Here is a 20,015-nt window from a genome sequence, read left to right as displayed (position 1 = left end):
ACAGTGGTGCCAACCGATCAGTGCTGAAGCGGCTGGAGAACATAGGCTTAACCCAATGATTTCCAGATTGGCCGGTTGATAGCGACCTGCATTTAGCGCCTCTGTGCTACCCGTATGAGGTATACGACCACCACCGTCCACCGTCCACCTTAAAACTGGGTCGGACCGTGAGTTTAGGGGGCCCTGGGCTAGTACTACTTACTTACCTAATTACTCAAAGTATTGAAAAAATGAGACAGTAAAATATTTGACTTGACTTAGCCCTTGAATCCACGGGGTCCTGGGCTGAAGCCCAAAAAGCCATATGGTAGATTCGGTTATTCGGACAGCTAGTGGTGATGGGGTAGCTTGCCAGCTCTTACCATACTGGTGATATTTCTCACTATAAAGATATTTGATGGTGTTGTTTGTACTCACGGCTCCGAAGACCTCCGGGTTGTAGAGATTATAGCAAGGGTTCTCCTCGGCCGGCGGCGGCGTGCAGGGCGGCGGTGGCGGTGGCTGATCGCACTGCTGTTGTTCCGGCGGGATCTCCAGGGTAGTCAGAGCTGATGGGGTAGCTTGCCAGCTCTTGCCATACTAAAGAAAATAAAAGAGAAAATATTGTTTTTAAAACTTCTTAGCGTTTAGAGTCGCTTCTCAAATTATGTAAAGTCTAAATAGCTCAGATTGAAGAGCATTCGCCCGGCAAGTGAACGGTCATGAGGTCGACCCGAGTACCGGTTTATCGGCGCGGACAGAAACCCAAGCGCCGCAGTCCCGTAGGTCGTAGCAATTCGCATTATAAGTACTGTGTGTATCATAATATGCAGTTGTAATAGATGTGAAATTGCCACAAACATTTACAATCTGATATTTGTCCGTTTACAAGAATCTTATGCAATCGTAATAGGTGCGATTTTACTAATGTCTGAACTCCTCAAAGTCGTTTGGTATCAGTTCCGTTGTTAAAGTCCGGTCGCCGTGCAGATAGAATTTCGTTCAATGACCCCAAGCTATATACTTATCGCTCGTGTGTCGCGATTGTGCAACAGGCGGCCGCAGTGAGTGTGCGAGTGACTTTGAGGAGTCCTCAAAGTCATCAGTATCAGTTCCGTTGCTGATGACGAGGTGTTCGTGTGAGCCTGCGCACACGTCGCACAGGCCCTTGATGCGGTTGCTGTATAAGAACGTTGGCATGCAAAAATAGCATCTATTACAACTACATAAGGTCGTAGTTTAGTGACTGACCTCCTCAAAGTCATCAGTATCAGTCCCGTTGCTGGTGATGAGGTGTTCATGAGAGCCGGCGCACACGCCGCACAGGCCCTCGGTGCGGTTGCTGTATAGGAACGTTGACATGCCAAAATAACACATATCACTAGCTACATAAGGTCGTAGTTTAGTGACTGACCTCCTCAAAATCATCAGTATCAGTCCCGTTGCTAGTGATGAGGTGTTCGTGTGAGCCTGCGCATACGCCGCACAGGCCCTCGGTGCGGTTGCTGTATAAGAATGTTGGCACGCGAACTGATAGCTCCATCTTCGACGCCAGCACTGTGACCTGACAACATATTACACGACACAAGTTACAACACATCATACAAAAGCACAAAATACTGATTTTAATGAAATGTTAGGTAAAAGCAGACTTGATCCACACTTTTCATCAGATAAAGATGCAGGCCAGGAGCTTCCTCGTTGCAGTTAAACAAAACTTTTTTCGAAATTTAAGCATATTATGAAGTCGCGGACAAGAGCATATTAATTCTAAGGTACAACTCATTTAAGACTTTTAGCCTGAATAATTATTATTGATGGGATTGCTACTATCTAGCTGTGTCGCCTGCAACAGTACCGAAATATTGGAGACTAGAAATTAAGGTACATGGCAGCAAACCCGTCAATAATAAATTATTCTGTCAGTGACCGTCGTCGTCGTCGTTTCAGCCAAATGACGTCCACTGCTGGATAAAGGCTTCCCCAAGGTTTTCCATAATGTCAGTGACCATGAAAAAATAGACTTTTTCAAATAAGTAGTTAGCCAATCGAGATGACGAAGTGTCGTTAGATATTCTTGCCAGCTTTGTATCTCATCAATTTCTTATAGCTAATATTACATACCTCAACATGAGCTTCCGTCAGCATCACCATGACATCCCGCCCGTTGAGCTGGCTGATGGTGACCCAGTCCTTCTTCACGGGGTACTTGAACACAAGCTCGTTGTCGATTGTTGTCGCCAACTGTTGGACACCATTGGTTATTTTGTTATGTACTAAAGTAAATACTTCGAACTTAATAGTTCACACACACTAAAATAAGGAAGGGAAAACCATCGCAGAGTCAAGTCTAGCTTGATTAGTTCCCCAGAAAAGGTTACAAACCCTACGACCAAAAACTTAATAGGACAATTTCATCCCAAAAAATAACAAATGAAGTAATGTTTTTTTTTATACATGACAATGCCGGTATTTGACCGCAATCGTACCTGATGTTAAGTGAGATGTATCTAGGATGGTACATATCTGCCCTGTAAGTGCCTATTCACTCTCGCCTTGAAAAGGGATTATTATAGTGTTCATCAAAGACAGCAGAAGGCAGCGAATTTCAGTCCCTAGCTGTTTGCATTATAAAAGAGAGATATTCTAGAAAGAAGAAGTATATTTAGAGATCAATCTTAAATATCGACTAACCTTCTTGCTGGCAGCATCTTTGCTAATATGGATGACGTTCTTCTCGTAGATCACATGAATCGTTTTAGTGCAGGTGACGTTAGCGTTGTCTTCGCACGGGCCGTTTGTTGCATACACCTATAAAAATATATTGATGTCAAGTGATTGGTAATTTTAGCATCAAAGAAAAGACAATAATAGTTCAATAGTGTCGGCTAGACGAATCAAGATCCGAAAGCGAAAAGCGGATTTTACACCTGTCGCCGCGCAGAAATTTGAGATTCAAGTACCAAACTGCCGACTTTATTTAGCAAAAGCAAACATACACAATAGTCAATACCCAGTATTCCCGTTGTCTCCTTGATTGATGTCCCCATGATGGGGACAAAGGTAATTAGGTAAATAAAATAATTAAAATTACTCCCTGTTACCCCCATTTATAATGTGGACAACGGGAAAGAATTTTTTTTATTTTATTTAATTCCTTTTGTCCCCATCTTGGGGATAAAAATCCTGGGGACAACGGAAATGCATACACAATACGCCCTTGATTACAGTACCTCGTATTTATGCTGTCCGGTCTCATTCCTGTCCCGGGAAGCGAGATAGGTGCAGTTCCCGAGGAACGGGAAGCTGTCTCCCTCAAACGTCGTGTATCCGGCTGGAGTGCCCACGCCTTTGCATGCGCCTGCGATGGTAATAATAAGTGTTTGAAGTTACTGTTATGTGTCCTCGCAACACATCCCTATAGTGTTGCGAGGAATGTCTTGCGAGATTTGTGTTACCAGGGATGTATTGGGAGAAATGTGTTGCGAGTAATGTATTGAAAAGGACGTGTTGCGAGGTATGTATTACCAGGCATGTGTTGCGAAGAATGTGTGCGAGGGATGCNGCCTTCTTATGAGGCCCATAGTAAGCGACCACGTCTCAGATCCAAACGTCAAGATAGCGAAGTATCGTTAGATATCCTTGCCAGGCTTGTAATCATGGTTCTTGTTTGCGAGTGTCTACCTCATCGATTTCTTATAGCTAATATTACATACCTCAACATGAGCGTCGGTCAGCATTACCATGACGTCTCTCCCGTTGAGCTGGCTGATGGTGACCCAGTCCTTCTTCACGGGGTACTTGAACACCAGCTCGTTGCCGATTGTTGTCGCCAACTGTGACAGTATTGATTTTTATGTATTTTTTAAACTAATGTCACATACACTAAATAAGGAAGTAGATAACATAAACAAAATACCATCTTCAAGTCAAGTCGAACTTAACCAGAATCTCAAAAAAGGTATCCTGAAAATAAACATGTCATTGTTCCATGATGCTCTAAAATGTAATAAAGCCATTGATCATCTCATAAGTGGTCAGTATAAAAATAAACTTAATGTATGTAATTACATATTTGAAATAACTAGACCAATTTATTTTAATCTTGGCAAGTAGTCTATTGCCCGTTTTCGACCCCTATGAAAACAAAATTCCTTTTATGTGTTACTTTAGGGGTCACTTAAAAATAAGGTATTTATGGTGAAAACGGGCATATATCTACTAACTAACCTTCTTGCTGGCAGCATCTTTGCTAATATGGATGACGTTCTTCTCGTAGATCACATGAATCGTTTTGGTGCAGGTGACGTTTGCGTTGTCTTCGCATGGCCCATTTGTTGCGTACACCTATAAAATATATTAATGTCAAGTGATTGGTCATTTTAGTATCAAGGTAAAGGTAAAATAAACCGACAGTGCCAGCATGGGACTGGCAGAATAGAGATCCAAGAGTGAAGAGCGGATTCTACACCTGTCGCTGCGCGGAATATTAAATGGTTCAAGTATCGAACTACCGACTTTATTGAACAAAAGCAACACGCTCTTGATATATTACCTCGTATTTATGCTGTCCAGTCTCATTCCTGTCCCGAGAAGCCAAGTAAGTGCAGTTCCCGAGGAATGGGAAGCTGTCTCCCTCGAACGTCGTGTACCCGGCAGGAGTGCCCACGCCTTTGCATGCGCCTGCGATGGTAATAATAAGTGTTTGAAGTTACTGTTATGTGTCCTCGCAACACATCCCTATAGTGTTGCGAGGAATGTCTTGCGAGATTTGTGTTACCAGGGATGTATTGGGAGAAATGTGTTGCGAGTAATGTATTGAAAAGGACGTGTTGCGAGGTATGTATTACCAGGCATGTGTTGCGAAGAATGTGTGCGAGGGATGCTGAAGGACACATTTTACACAGTGCACATATTCTGTCGTGCGTACTCCTACTGTTTCAAGTTTCCACACGTAGAACGGGGGATGGGCGTGCATGAATAAGCGGGCGCACGCAGCAGGTGCCCATCGTTGAGCGCTGACCCACGTCGGACGACCGGAGAGGGCATCCGCTCCGAGCACCTGCGCAAGTTTTAGCGTAGGCCCTTAGCCTAGGCGCAGACCACCGACTTTTAGTAGGCCGATAGTTGGGTCGGGCTACTGTTAATCAGTATGGTGATGTATGAAAGTCTGTAGTCTGCGGGGGCACTTAGCGTAGGCCCTTACAGTCGAGGCAGGAGTCGGGCGCCAGGCACTGCTGGCCCCGGCGGTAGGTGCCGGGCGGGCAGTAGCAGCCCGGGAAGCACTGGCCGTCCTCCGCCGGGCAGTCCGTCTGAGCTACACCTTGTGTCGGGCACGAGGGCTCGCAGCGCTTGCGGTAGCAGTCGAAGTGGACCAGCGGTGGCGGACATTCCGCAGCTGGAAACGGAACAAGTTAGTCAACAACCCGTTCGAGTTAACTGACCATCAACGCTCTGGTTCGGAACGGGGCAAACGCGGGACGGTTTGCGGGTGAGTGCAAGAGAGAGTCGCAATCCAGCGAGCTGCGCAGTTAGTTCGAATGGGTTGTAGTTAGTTTTGCAGGGCAATCGAAAACCTTATTTAGCAGAGGCTAATCAATAGTAATTAGCCCATTGTGCGAGATTTGTGGGTTCTAGCCGAAGGCTAGTGGGCATTCCGCGGCTGCGAAAAGAAATAAGTTACAGCCAAATGCTTTAAGTAAACTTCGAGATAACTACACAAGCTTCACAGAAAGAAATTCGGTAAAATATAACAGAGTTACTAGGATTAACATCAAATAAAGTAAACAATGTACGCAAGTAAATAAAGACAACATTCTATGGATCATATACCTATAGTGATTCATGTGAGTTAGTTTGTCAACTACATCATAATATTTTAAGACAACAAAGGAGGAATCATCTTTGTCTCCTGAAAACTATTGGATGCAGAACTTTCCTCTTTATACCAAACTAAAGAAACTAGAAAACATTATCTTTAAACGATAGACAAATATGAAACCAAATGTAAAGTGACTCACGGCAATTCAGCTTCATTCTCCACTCGGATATATCGACATCCTTATCGGCCGCGAGGCATTCAGCCACGAGTTTCTCCACGAGCAGGCAGCGGCATTCTTCCTCGGTCTTCTTGGTGCCGTTCACTATGAGGTCGGTGCACTTGCAGATCTTCTCCAAGCAGATGTTGCGCCATTTGTCTAAGCTGAGAACTTTACCGCACTTCGCGAGCGGTTCTTGGCTGTGGTAAAGATATTTTGCAGTTAGAGCTGGATGGAAATACAGGAAAATGTGATCGGAAGCACATCGGAAGGCAGTCTTATCTTCTGAAGAAAAAAAGGAATCCTACCAAAATCATTCTGTAAAAAATTAGCCAAGTCTCGATGGAGCTGCCTGTTTATCTCTAAAAAGTAATGAAATCTAGACAAAGTCGTGCCAAGTCTATGGTTCCTTACTGCGATTTCTTTATTATTATATTTAATGTTGTGTGACTTGGCCGTTGAAGGGTACCAAACCAGATGCTCCATGACACCATTGCACCAATCTGTCGCCAAATCCGCTACACATTGACGATGGAAAATAAATTGCACTTGGAAAACGTTGATGCAATAACCAGTCAATTGTAAGCTTAATAAAGCTGCGTATTTCAATAATACTTATGTATGTATAAAGATTGTTCAACGGCCAAGTCACACAACATTAAATATAANGCCAGGCAGCGCTGGCCCCGGCGGTAGGTGCCGGGCGGGCAGTAGCAGCCCGGGAAGCACTGGCCGTCCTCCGCCGGGCAGTCGGTCCGAGCTACACCTTGCGTCGGGCACGAGGGCTCGCAGCGCTTGCGGTAGCAGTCGAAGTGGACCAGCGGTGGCGGGCACTCCGCGGCTGGAAATGGAACGAGTTTTAGCAAATGGCTAACGGGAATTCCGCAGCTGGGAAACAGAATAAGCAATAAGGCCTTGCTCAGACTCGTTTGTGGGTGGTTCTCATTGGCGAAGCACTAAGGTAATTACGGTTCGATGCAAAATATCTGAGAAGTACCCAGCAAGCTTTAACTAAACTTAGAGGTAACTGCAAAAGCTGCTTAGAAAGAAATCGGTCAACGGTACTGGTTCCAACAGGGTATCTACTGGTACCTACTTAGATTAACTTCAAATGTAATTCATTTCAATAACTTCACTTCAACAACCTATAGCGATTTATGTGAGTTAGTTTGTCGACTACATCATAGCACTTTAAAACAGCAATGGAGGAATAATCTTTGTCTCCTGAAAACTATTCAAGGCTGACTTTTTACTTAATAAACTAGATAACAAAATCCTCAACACTCACGGCAATTCAGCTTCATTCTCCACTCGGATATATCGACATCCTTATCAGCTGCGAGGCATTCAGCCACGAGTTTCTCCACGAGCAGGCAGCGGCATTCTTCCTCGGTCTTCTTGGTGCCGTTCACTATGAGGTCGGTGCACTTGCAGATCTTCTCCAAGCAGATGTTGCGCCATTTGTCCAAGCTGAGAACTTTACCGCATTTCGCGAGCGGTTCTTGGCTGTGGTAAAGATATTTTGCAGTTAGAGCTGGATGGAAATACAGGAAAATGTGATCGGAAGCACATCGGAAGGCAGTCTTATCTTCTGAAGAAAAAAAGGAATATTTCTGACGATGATTATGTATTAAATTGGTCATAATATGGCCAAATACAGGATGCCACGGCCGTTAGGCTATTTTTTTTCGGAACCATTTATAAAGAGAGAGGTGCCCAACATCATCTGAAGAAAACGTTACATAACTCCAAACGGTTGTACAGAGCTTTCTTTGAATACTCACGCGATGACGTCACACAGCTCCCAGACCCTCTTCTGTTTCTTCTCATCAATGACTTTAGTCTTGCAAGCGTCTTTGAGCAGACCCGGTCTTCCCCACGGGCGGGCCATTTGGTATCTAATACGTTTGTACAAAACTTTCTTTGGATACTCACGTAATGACATCACACAGCTCCCAAAACCGCTTATGTTTCTTCTCATCAATGACTTTAGTCTTGCGAGCGTCCTTAGGCAGGCCAGGCCTTCCCCACGCGCGGGCCATTTGGTATCTAATACGTTTGTACAAAACTTTCTTTGGATACTCACGTGATGACGTCACACAGCTCCCAGACCCTCTTCTGTTTGGTCTCATCGATGACCTTCGTCTTGCAAGCGTCTTTGGGCAGACCAGGCCTTCCCCACGCGCGGGCCATTTGGTCGCTGTTCGCAGCTAAAGACCCGTCTGGGAGGCGCCGCTCGTTGTGCAGGGAGCCGTCGAAAGCGCCGCAGAGACCGTCTACCGTACCCATGTACTTTTTGGATACCTGTATGAAATAATTAATGGTTTGAGTAATGATGTTGCAATTAATTGACATGATTAAGTAACAGTTGAAGATCTAAATATCGCAAACATCCGAGTATCTTCGATGTTTGCAAGGTAGATTTTAATGTCACTACATAATTGTACAGAGTAACAAAATAATAATTATATTAGCGGGCCATACGACACTTGAATAAGACACGGGCGGAATTCTGCTCGCCAAATCTGTCTGCAGTTGGTTAAAATATCGCAAAACCTGCGCATGTCATATATTAAATAATGATTGAAAAACAAGTCATTTGTCTGGATGGAACACCAAAGTTTTTCAGAGTAATACCTATTAATTAAACCATCATTAGAAAAGGCCACTCACTCCAATCTTGATGTCCCCATCCGTATTATAGAGCACAGTAAAGTTGTATCGCCTCGACTTGATGGAGAGTCCATTCCCGAGTTTGGCCACGTCGAAGCTGTTCTTCTGGAAGCATATCTTGGTGGTCTGCTCGACGGTGTACTCGCTATTGTCGCGCTCACTCATGAGTTAAATATAATTAGAATAAGTAAAGGCAACTCACTCCAATCTTGATGTCTCCATCCGTATTGTAGAGGACAGTGAAGTTGTATCGCCTCGACTTGATGGACAGTCCATTCCCGAGCTTGGCCACATCGAAGCTGTTCTTCTGGAAGCAGGTCTTGGTGGTCTGCTCGACGGTTTACTCGCTATTGTCACACTAGCTTATGAGTTATAATATAATTAGAATTAGAAAAGGCCACTCACTCCAATCTTGATGTCCCCATCCGTATTGTAGAGCACAGTGAAGTTGTATCGCCTCGACTTGATGGACAGTCCATTCCCGAGCTTGGCCACATCGAAACTGTTCTTCTGGAAGCAAATCTTGGTGGTCTGTTCGACGGTATACTCGTAGTTGTCGTACTCGATCATGAGGTTTGGTTTGACCTTGATGAGCTGGTCGTCTTGGTGCACGATTAATTCGTTCTGGCAGCCGTCGAGGCGGCACTTCTTGCGGACTGAGTGGGAACAAGTTTACGATGTAATTTTACTGGTAAGCAGGTGTGCTGATTTTTAAAATAACTTGAAAAAATCTAACTGCCTATGGTGGGAATCGAACCCACGACCTTTCGCTTGCCGGGCGACTAGTCTTCCATCAAGTTCCATCTGAGCCACTTAGACACTGGACTGGATTAGTGACTGGAGGTTGGAGGCGACTCTTAACGCCAGAAAAAAAAAATTGGTGTGGTGATGTCAGGTCTAAAATCGATATAAATCTTGACTATTTTATCGTGGAGGACACTATAGCCCATCCTGTCAAAAGTTACGGGCTACCACAGGCATATGAAAGGCTCGATTCATTTCGGCAACATAGAATCAAATTATTGGGATTTTGAAAGGTTAATTGAGGGACATCTGAAGCGTATAAATAAGTAAGGTCGAAAAAGGAAATAAACATTTTAATGCCACTTAGAACAAAAATGACTGTCTTCTTGTCACCTATTTATCACAAGACTTACCCAGCACACTCCAGGCATCGAACCGGTTGTCCCTGGCCAGAATGTGGAAGCAGAGGTCATACTTGTAGTCGGCGCCGTCGAACGTGCTCACAGCGCGCTCCGTCACGTTGCAGAAGGCAAGTCTTTCAGGCGGCGGCACGCATGAGTATCTGAGGGAAGTAACAAAACTCGACTAGAGCCTAGAGCAGTGTTGGCCAAACTTTTGACTTTTGAGGTCTACTTATGCTCGAAAATATTTCTTGCGTTCGACTGTATGGTAGAATTGGTAGAGTTTAGAAAAGTGAAATAAAACATTTTAGCAGCAACAATACTACCACGTTACGACCGACCGAAGCGTGTGAGTACCTACATTTATAGGTAGATAGAGAGTCAGTGTTTTTGGTGCGAATAGGAACATTTTAAAATAAGCAATTTTTTTTAATTGTTTTGTTCAGTTTATTTAACTCTCGCGGGCTACCAAAATCGTCTTCGCTCGACCTCTTGGCCAGGCACTGGGCTACTGGCTACTGGCCTAGAGTATTCAAATTACATGCTTTATGTATGGGTGAAAAACACGCGCACGTGTGCAGAATATATCAATCCCAGCTGCAATGGTGGGAGTGCGAGATGCACGTGGGTTATGAGATACTCGTGAGCCGCGTGATACACGAGAACTGAGGGCTGTGGCTGCGATATACTCGTGGGTTGCGGGATGAGCTACAGGATATTGTATGTGAGCTACGGGATATATTAGGGCCGCGGAAACATGTAATTTGCCGGGATACACTTGAACTGTGGAATACATGTGAGCTGTGAGTGTGGGGTATACGTGAGCTACAGGGTATACATGTGAGCTACGTGACACGTAAGCTGCGGGATACATGTGAGCTGCGTGATATAGTGACTCACTGCGGGCACTCATGCGGCGCTACTGAGCCGGCGTCCAGCCGCAGCGAGTAGCGCGGCGGGCAGGCGGGCGCCGAGCAGACGAGCGGCGCCGGCGTGGAGCCCGGCCGCTGCGGGCCGCACTAGCTGCGGGACACACGTGAGTACTCACTGCGGGCACTCATGCGGCGCTACTGAGCCGGCGTCCAGCCGCAGCGAGTAGCGCGGCGGGCAGGCGGGCGCCGAGCAGACGAGCGGCGCCGGCGTGGAGCCCGGCCGCGGCGGCGGCGGCAGCTGCGGGACACACTTGAACTGAGGGCACTCCTGCTTCTTCAGGTCTTGAGCTGGGTTAAGGGTTGGCTTGTCGAGAGTAAACGCCTGGTTTGGTTGCGATGTTGGTAATACAGCTGCAATGGGAAAGATAAAGAAATAGTGTAATTTATACCACAACCCCGAGCGCTGAGCGTGTAGGTGCAGTAACGTGAGTCATGTACCAGACGCATACGCTCACGCGAGCGTAGACGTGCTCATAAGACGTATACGAATACACCCTAGCTGCTAGCCCAGTTTCCACTAAGGCAGAGAGGATATGAGACGAAAAGAGAGTGTTTTGAATTACCGATCACATTTTGTTATTTCCACTTCTCTTCGCTCAACTTCGGTGAAAATAACAATTTAAAATAACACGCCGTATGCATGTAAGTTACGAAACAGCACATTACGAATCTTCACAAAACAGCGCAAAAACTTAAAAAAAAAAAGAAATTAAAAGCAGACTTACGATTGTATCCGCCCTTAGAGAAGCCTCCTTTCGAGTACCCGCCTTTAGAATACCCTCCCTTCGAGTACCCTCCTTTGGCGTACCCGCCTTTAGCGTACCCTCCTTGCTGGTACCGCTGGTAGGAGTACCTCGGACGCGGCGGCGGGATGTCAGACGTGTAGGAGCGGGAGTGGCTGGAAGGAGTGGTGTAGCGGACGATGTAGTTCGGAGGACACTCTACTACTGGGCACACTAGCGCTGAAACAAGGAGTATTCCTTAAAACAAATGACAAAATAAAGATTTTCTATCTACAGGGTGGAAACGATAAGTGATCTCACTCGATTATTTCTAAACTATACAAGATTTCGAAAAACTGGTTACTGATCCTGAAAGTGATTCACGAGCTCTTTTAAACGGTACCAATAATAGGTTACAGAATTAACTGGATCTATCCGTAAATTCAAAGTTTTCAACCTCCATACTAAATGTATGCCAGCCACACAAAATTAAAAGATTTAGAAGTGTTAATTTTTTTAAATTAAATAATAAACACTTACAATGAACTCGTAAATTCCATTCTTATTTAAAATTATTCATGGAAAACATTGATTTTAGGCTTTACTTGCTATAACATTATCAAGACATGAGCGCCATAACTGTGGCAGTACTAAATGTATGGAAACTGGAAACATTGAATTTTCGGATAGATCTAGTTTATTTTGTAACTTCTTATTGATACCGTTGGATAGAGCTCGTGAAGCACTTTCAGGATCCAGTAACTCGTTTTTGGATATCTTGTATAGTTTTTAATATTATGTGGTTTTACTAAATGTATGGAAGCTGGAAACATTTAATTTTCCGATAGATCCAGTTTATTTTGTAACCTATTATTGGTATCGTTGGATAGAGCTCGTGAAGGACTTTCAGGATCAGTAACCAGTTTTTGGATATCTTGTATAGTTTAGAAAAAATCGAGTGAGATCACTTATCGTTTCCACCCTGTATATCTACAAAAGCGAAAGGTCACTGACGGACTGACTCACACACTCATCACGAAATCTCAGAAACTACAAGTGCTAGGAGTCACAAATGTTGCATGGTTTGCAAGGTTCCTTTTAGAACGTAGATGCTCAATAAGATGGGATTTTGCAAAATTCAACCCCTAAGGGGGCGGGCGGCCGCTAGTTTCTTTATAAAACAAGGTTCAAGGTATACAGGGCACAGGCGACGAAGTCTTGTCTAGTCTAGGATGGTACATTGTACCATTTGTGATTGCGGCCAAATATCTGCTTTGTTCTACATGAAAAAGCATGACGTGCCACAATAAGATCAATAGGCTAGGCTAGGCACTTTTGTCATGGATGAATTGGTAAAATATCTTGGGTTTATGATAAAGTATTTTTATTTTCTATTTGTTAATTGAGTTGGTTTGCACTTACTCATTGGAGCCAAACTTCATAAGCGGTCGACCTGAACTGTCGATCCAAGTTGAAGCAGGTAACCATTTATATTTTTGTGAGAAAATCATGTTCTTTTAAATCTGCGATGCTTAAACCGTACTGGGTACCATCAAACTGTGTTTTTATCCAACCCAGCTTAGAATTTAACCAATGGTTATTGTAGTTAGAGTGGATTCGGACTTACGTTTAGGCGTAGTACTGATTTCAGTCTTCGTAGCAGCAGTGAAGCTGACCGTAGGCTGAACGGTAGTCACAATCGTCGGCTCCAATGTCGTCGGTTTGGGCGTGGTTATGGTGGTGGTGGAGCATTCCTTCTCATCATCAGGGCAGTCTTGCAGGCCGTCGCACCACTTGTCCAGCGCCAGGCATAACTTGCTGGTGGGACAGATCCTGGTGCCAGGAGGGCACGGCTCGCAGAAGCACTCGCAAGACGGTTTGGGTACCAGTTTGGGCACCAAGGTCTGTTGGGAAATTATCAAGTTGTAAATTGGGATCGAAATTCTATTTAGTCCGTCAGACAGATAATTAGAAAATATTAGACTCTTATTTTTTATTTTCTTTCATAATTAAATAATGAGTAGATCAAGTGACGCCACGCGACATTTCAATTCGATGTACCTAGCTCTATCATTTAATTATGAAAGAAAATAAAAAATACGAGTCTGACGGAAAAATAATTGAAATTTTGTCATCTAGCCTATTGGCGTCTATACGTAGAAAATTAGGCTTAGGCTGCTTCTACCAGAGATGTGCGAGGATGCACATCCCTAGCTACGGATGTGTTTGTAAAGAACCAATTAGAAGATTCTATGGGCGGAAACACAGTCTTATGCCAAAGGAGTAAGGTTCAAATGATTACAGGGGGCATCTTACCGGGGCACACTTGCACTCCTTGACGGGCTTGCAGTCGGTGACGCCGCCGAGCTTGCACACGCACTCGTCGCAGTTCTCACCGCGAAATGTCGCGCCCACGTCGTACCTGCGTGGTGTCAAAACGGACATAAAAATCACCGAATGCCAACTCAATGGTCTCTTGGTTAATGCTAGCGTGGTCATAGGCATATTCATTCACGTAACAACTGGACTACAGCGTTGATAAGTTACTGGAGCCGTTCCAGGAGTAGTCTATTACCTGTTCGTATATGTCTTAATATACAATACAATACAATACAATACAAAATCATTTATTGTGAATCATAGGTAAAATGGTGACATGTTACATTAGGTAGTATCACTATGTAAATAAGAGAGGTTAAGGGTGTGTTTATTCTAAAATGTTCTGATTCTACTGCCACAATAACCAGGAGGAACCAGAGGTGGAATTGTGTAAAGCAATCGTAATCATTTGACAGTTCATAACGTACGATAAAGTCAGTTAAACAAAGCGTTTGACAGAATAATCGTACGTTATGAACTGTCAAATGATAACGATTGATTTACACAATTCCACCTCAGGACGCCTCCGTGAGGTAGCCCAGGACATAGGGACATTGGTTTCGCAGCACGCATTCAACGCAATAATGGAAGCTAGACAAATGATAGGTTTAGGTATATTAGAGGGATTAGGGTTGGGAGTGGGCGTGGCCTGCGCTTGTTACATCGACACAGTCGCTTCTGCATGCTGCTCTCTTGGACAAACTAAGAAGTTCTTGGGCGTGGCTTGTGCTTAAGTGTACTGCTGCTAATGCTAGAGACCAGGGCCGCACTCACGTGAGGTGCCCCACGACGCAGGGGCACAGGTCGCGCGCCACGCACACCACCCCTTTGTAGAAGTCACCATAAAGCTAGGCTAGTGACATATAAGACCGCGACAGCTGGACTGGGAGTGGGCGTGGCCTGTGCTAGTTACGACATCATCGTCACAGGAGTAGCTGGCTTTCTGCACCCTGTGTTTTGGATAAATTAGGAAGCTCACGGGCGTGAGTTGTGCTAAAGTGTGCTGCTGCTAAAGCTGGAGACCAGGGTTGCACTTATGTGAGGTGCCCCACGACACACTAGCGGGACTGGTTGTGGGCGGGGCCTGTGCTAGTTACAAAGACGCCGTAGTAGGAGCAGCTGGCTTTCTGTATCCTAGTCGCTTGGACCCTTACACTGTGCCAGCTTGAAAGGTTTTTTTTGGCTTTCGCGGTTTGCGTTTGGCCACAACGGTGCTTGAAAGGTTATGGGCGTGGCTTGTGCCAATGTTCTGCAAAACCACCAGGGCCGCACTCACGTGAGGTGTCCCACGACGCAAGGGCACAGGTCGCGTGGCACGCACACCTCGCCGTTGAAATAGTCGCCGATACCATCGCAAGAGCAGCTGGTCGCCTCCACTCCTGGGCACACGCTGCATGACGGCGGAGTGCTGCCCTGGACTGCCACGGCTGGAGTGGTCGTGGTAATAGCTGAGGAAAACAAATTATTGTCAGTAAACTGGCCATAGATGTGTAAAGGTTCAGTCAAACCAATGCGTGCACGATGGCGATGGCGATCAGACGTAAACGCATTGATCGCCATCGCGCTCGCAGGCAGCATGCGTTTAGCTGAACCTTCAGCCTTGTGCAACATACTTGTTCGAATTGAATTGAACAATATTGTTTTAAATACAACAGGCATAGTACACCAAGTTGGTTCCATCTTGTAGTCATAATAGTTTATTGACACTGTGACTACAGCTATCGATCGAAACTAGGTGTTTCAAAGTCCGTGTTTGGCGGGCCTTAATCGAGTGGTGCCGGATATCAAAACAAAAAAAAATCAACTTGAGACATAGACGTGACAGCTCAGGTATGCCTTATGTCATCCTCCCGCATCATTCCACTACCGCAAGAACCGCTCATTTTAAATTACGCCTGTAGTAACAAAACCATTGTTGTTTCAGCCAAAAGACGTCCACAGCTGGACAAAGGCCTCCCACAAGGATTTCCACAAAGACCGGTCCTGCGCCGCTCGCATCCAGGCACCTTCCGCGACCTTCACCAGATCGTCGGTCCACCTAGTGGGAGGCCAGCCCACGCTACGTCTTCCGGCTCGTGGTCGCCACTCAAGAACTTTCCTGCCCCAGCGGCCATCAGCTCTTCGAGCTATGTGCCCCGCCCACTGCCGCTTGATTTTAGCAATTCTGCGGGCCAAAACCTTTACCTATTATAAAAAAAAATAAAAGCTATACTCACGGTAAGGCTCAAAGCATCCGATAGGTTCAATCCTCATCTCGATGCCCTTGTTCCATTTCACCGGCAGCACTTTCAGGTATCTGGCGTGTACAGGCAACGCGAACTCGTTCAGCACAGGAGTGTCCTGGTCGAAGTTGCCTGGGAATAGGGATGCAACGATATATCGAATGTTCGATTGATATATTATCGACCGCAAAATATTCAGTTTCGATAGTATATTATCATACCGAAAAAGGTCGAATATTAGATTTTAAAATAACAAAATTTTTTGGAAATGCATTTAATTTTGTAATTTTAATTTTCTTTTTATCCTTGCTGCTTTTACGCATTTGCTGCTAATTCGTACATTAATTAAATATCAACTAGTTTCAGCTACTACTTCTACGTACCTAATTATGAATCGGCTTATTAGAGAGATAGAGGTGTAACTTATTTGCTTTTTCATATATTAAAACATTCAATGCCATTTATATCGGGTTAAAACGGTCGTCATTCATATCGATATTTTTCGTCAACCTGCATCCTTACCTGGGAACAGCTTCTGGTTTCCGGAGCTGTCCACCACCGGGTTGAAGGTGGAAAGGTCGCAAGTATACTTGACGTGGTAGGCCGACACCCAGCCCTTGGGCCCGCCCTTGGTCTTTATGCCGGTGAGATTGCGCGGGGACATGAAGTCGAACTGTGGGAAGAGAATTTAAAATAAACATACATATTTATCTACATATAAGTCGTTAAAAAGGCAACGTATTTAAGGATAAGAAGAAAGCTGAGCCCAATCGTTATGGAATAAATCTCAAAGAAAAAGGACAGAGATGAATATAAACTAATTACTGCCATAAATTCCCACATGAAAAAAAGTCACAATATTCTGTATGCTCTTCTGCCGACGCCGAATATTTGTCAAAAAATATTTTCCTACTGTTATGTTCACAATAACTTCCAATAACTTTGGCAATGGTTTAGCTTTACTGGTTGGGTTTTTATTAATGATAAGCCTCACTGCAAATTCTGGCTGTCCAGAAGTTTCAACGGGGCCTAATACCAGAGGGCATCCCAGGGGCATATCATCTGCAAGTCATAAACTACCTCTATAGTGTAAGTTCTACAATACTTCGTTCGTTCGTTTCAGCTAAATGGCGTCCACTACTGGACAAAAGCCTCCCCCAAAGATTTCCATACAAGACTTACCATGATCCATTCTCCGGGTGTGCTATAGAGCGGACGCCAGCCCCGTGGTCCATCCAACGCGAAATACTTGCGTGCGTCGTTATTCGAGCTCACTTCGATGCTCTCAATAGGCAAGTCCGCCGCTAAGCCTAGCGGCTCTGTGCATTGCATCTGTTCTGGCTGTAGAATAAATGTTGGTTGACGGTTAAATGTTAAAAACATATTTATGTAAGCAATGTAATGTATAATGGCTTTGGTGATGAATAGCATTTAAAAATAACCGAGATTTGTGAGTATAGATCGTGTCATCCACGAAGTCACGCGCCTCATCATTCTTCCACGAATGTAAATCATCAATCAACACACGCACACTAAAATAATGTCGTTCGGATTGCTCGGATCAAACTTTCGCTCACGTTTCGGACGCTTTCCTCAACCAAAAACTGGTGGGGCGCGTCTTCGTGGATGAAATGATCTATAGGTAGGTAGTAATTCCTTTAGTCCACACAAATTAAGTACCTAATCTTTGCTACTTTTTCCAAGACACACCACAGACTACAGACTTTTAGTTGACCGATAATTTGGTCGGGTTGTTCTTCAGTATGAACATGTATGGAAGAGCCAACTAAATCTGTAGTTTGCGGGGTGTATAAAAGTTTTCTTCTAGCTAACACGCTTGTATACAGTAGTACATGTACATCACTTACCGTAGTGGGGATCTCTTCAGGAGTAGTGCTCCTTGGCTCCCCGCAGCCGATCAGCTCGAGCCTGACGGCTATCTCCTCGTGCCAAGTGAGAGGCTTGATGCGCACGAACTTGGCCTCTATTGGCGGGGATATCATTTGCTTCAGCGGCGTCTTGTGGTCCACTGGGCCGCGGAACACCTGCCAAAACGGTTTAACATAAACTTGTACGAAATATGTAATATTGGTCCCAGTATAGTACCTTGAGGGACCCCTCAGGCTGTTCTAAATGCGGGCTGCCTTGAAGCACCACAGCGTATGTTGGCAAAGGACTAGTTGTGTACAGTAACTCCCGGCTCCGTCTCAGGCTACGGTTCATTCTTGAGCGAGCCCCTTCAGCTTTGAGGGGAATGGTAGATACTCTCGGGACGTCCGCTAACGATGCACTGGACACTGACACCGCCACCATAAGCCTTGTAAGGCGGCCGCTGGACATCCCCATACCCGACTTGTGGGGCCCCTAAGGAGGAGCGTGGAGAGCGAAGACCCTCCTTAGGCGCCTTAGACTACGGCGGAGGATCAGAGAGGCGTCAGCCGAGGCCTCTCGTTCCCTCTCCGCCACTTTGAGGCAGGTTTTGCAGAAGGAGAGAAGCGGGTCCCAGTATAGTACCTTGGGTGATCCATCAGGCTCACTGACGAGACTATAGGCGTTGCCGTCATCGCAGTACATGAGCTCGTAGCTGGTGACATACTGGTCGAACAGCGGGCTGCCTTGCAGCACCACGCCGTATATCGGCTTAGGACTTGTATAACCGGTCTCAGGACAGTACCTTGGGCGAACCATCAGGCTCGCTGACGAGACTATAGGCGTTGCCGTCATCGCCGTACATGATCTCGTAGCTGGTGACGTACTGGTCGAACAGCGGGCTGCCTTGCAGCACCACGCCGTATGTCAGCTCAGGACTTGCTGTACCGGCCCCAGCACAGTACCTTGGGCGATCCATCCGGCTGGCTGAAGAAACGAAGAGAGCGAAGACCCATCGTTCCCTCTCAGTAATTTCCTTCTGCAAGATGCCTGTCTCTCAGTAGTATAGAAGCGGGTCCCAGTACAGTACCTTGGGCGACCCGTCCGGCTCGCTGACGAGACTATAGGCGTTGCCGTCATCGCCATACATGAGCTCGTAGCTGGTGACGTACTGGTCGAACAGCGGGCTGCCTTGCAGCACCACGCCGTATATCGGCTCCGCGTGAGGCAGTTCTACTTGAATGTACTGGTTCTTGTCGTTGATTTCCGGGTTCCAACTGCCAGCTGAAGAAACAATTACAATACTATAGTGAGACTGCTATTTGAATCTCAAGCTCGTTTAAGAGAGCTCACAAACGAGCGACATTATGTCGGCGATTGCTTCCGACAGTGGTAAAGCCTGGTCCGTGAGCACGTAGAATTTTGTCCAATGACCCCAAGCTACCCATCTTTATTGCTCGCGCGTAATTATGTTGCTCGCACACTCACTGCAGGCGCCCGTCGCACAGTCGCGACAGCAATATAATTACGCGCGAGCGATAAGGATGGGTAGCTTGTGGTCACTGGACAAAATTCTACGTGCTCACGGACCAGGCTTTAGACGACAGTCAACGCCTGTAGGCCACTGTCAGCGAGTCTCTGACTCATGCCTTTCGCTCTCATGACGTTGTCACTCTCTGACTATACGTTAGTGACTGCCCATCTTCGAGATGACCATCGGCGGTATTCGCGATGCGTCGGTGACGGACGTCTATTGAATATTTATCGTCGGCGATTATCAGCAACTGTTGCCGATTTAAGTCGCAAGCAGTCGCCGATATACTGACTCTCGACTTGCGGTTCGCGTCTCGTAGCGGTGCGTGCAGTTGAACAAAAACAAAACCGATTAAAATTAGTCAAATATTTAAAGTTAAATACACAAATATTACCAGAGACAGTTTTCGGGCGGCCGTTGAGCACAGCGTCTTGCGGTAGGAACTGGTTGCTGGCCACCGAACTGGCTGTCAGTATCGGCTTCACTTCCACGTCATCGCCCCAAAGTAAGTATTTGTACCTA

The 20,015-nt window shown here is 45.6% G+C and overlaps 2 protein-coding genes across 2 annotated transcripts in view; both read right to left on the bottom strand.

The window, feature by feature from the left end:
• Positions 1-14,786, bottom strand: part of LOC114359502 (hemocytin-like) — a 34,728-nt gene extending 19,942 nt beyond the window's left edge. The window contains exons 1-16 of the mRNA XM_028313927.1: positions 14,782-14,786; positions 13,806-13,911; positions 13,117-13,393; positions 11,493-11,729; positions 10,907-11,118; positions 10,736-10,854; positions 9,848-9,996; positions 9,096-9,346; positions 8,104-8,321; positions 6,000-6,217; positions 5,186-5,377; positions 4,535-4,662; positions 4,210-4,326; positions 3,696-3,815; positions 1,394-1,543; positions 418-579 (exon numbers count right to left, since the gene is read on the bottom strand). Coding sequence (XP_028169728.1) covers positions 418-579; positions 1,394-1,543; positions 3,696-3,815; positions 4,210-4,326; positions 4,535-4,662; positions 5,186-5,377; positions 6,000-6,217; positions 8,104-8,321; positions 9,096-9,346; positions 9,848-9,996; positions 10,736-10,854; positions 10,907-11,118; positions 11,493-11,729; positions 13,117-13,393; positions 13,806-13,911; positions 14,782-14,786 — 2,661 coding nt within the window. The remainder of the gene's footprint in view (positions 1-417; positions 580-1,393; positions 1,544-3,695; positions 3,816-4,209; positions 4,327-4,534; positions 4,663-5,185; positions 5,378-5,999; positions 6,218-8,103; positions 8,322-9,095; positions 9,347-9,847; positions 9,997-10,735; positions 10,855-10,906; positions 11,119-11,492; positions 11,730-13,116; positions 13,394-13,805; positions 13,912-14,781) is intronic.
• Positions 14,787-15,140: 354 nt separating this feature from the next.
• The window catches only part of LOC114359501 (hemocytin-like), a 34,783-nt gene continuing 29,908 nt past the window's right edge, over positions 15,141-20,015 (bottom strand). Inside the window, exons 39-45 of the mRNA XM_028313926.1 lie at positions 19,888-20,012; positions 19,050-19,243; positions 17,959-18,135; positions 17,273-17,431; positions 16,613-16,763; positions 16,085-16,222; positions 15,141-15,316 (exon numbers count right to left, since the gene is read on the bottom strand). Coding sequence (XP_028169727.1) covers positions 15,141-15,316; positions 16,085-16,222; positions 16,613-16,763; positions 17,273-17,431; positions 17,959-18,135; positions 19,050-19,243; positions 19,888-20,012 — 1,120 coding nt within the window. The remainder of the gene's footprint in view (positions 15,317-16,084; positions 16,223-16,612; positions 16,764-17,272; positions 17,432-17,958; positions 18,136-19,049; positions 19,244-19,887; positions 20,013-20,015) is intronic.

This window comes from Ostrinia furnacalis, unplaced genomic scaffold (genome assembly GCF_004193835.3).
Source record: "Ostrinia furnacalis isolate ACB-3 unplaced genomic scaffold, ASM419383v2 OfSCF4439, whole genome shotgun sequence".
NCBI lineage: Eukaryota > Metazoa > Arthropoda > Insecta > Lepidoptera > Crambidae > Ostrinia > Ostrinia furnacalis.
The sequence above is the reverse complement of the archived record's forward strand: the minus strand, read 5'-3'. Positions and strand labels throughout refer to the sequence as shown.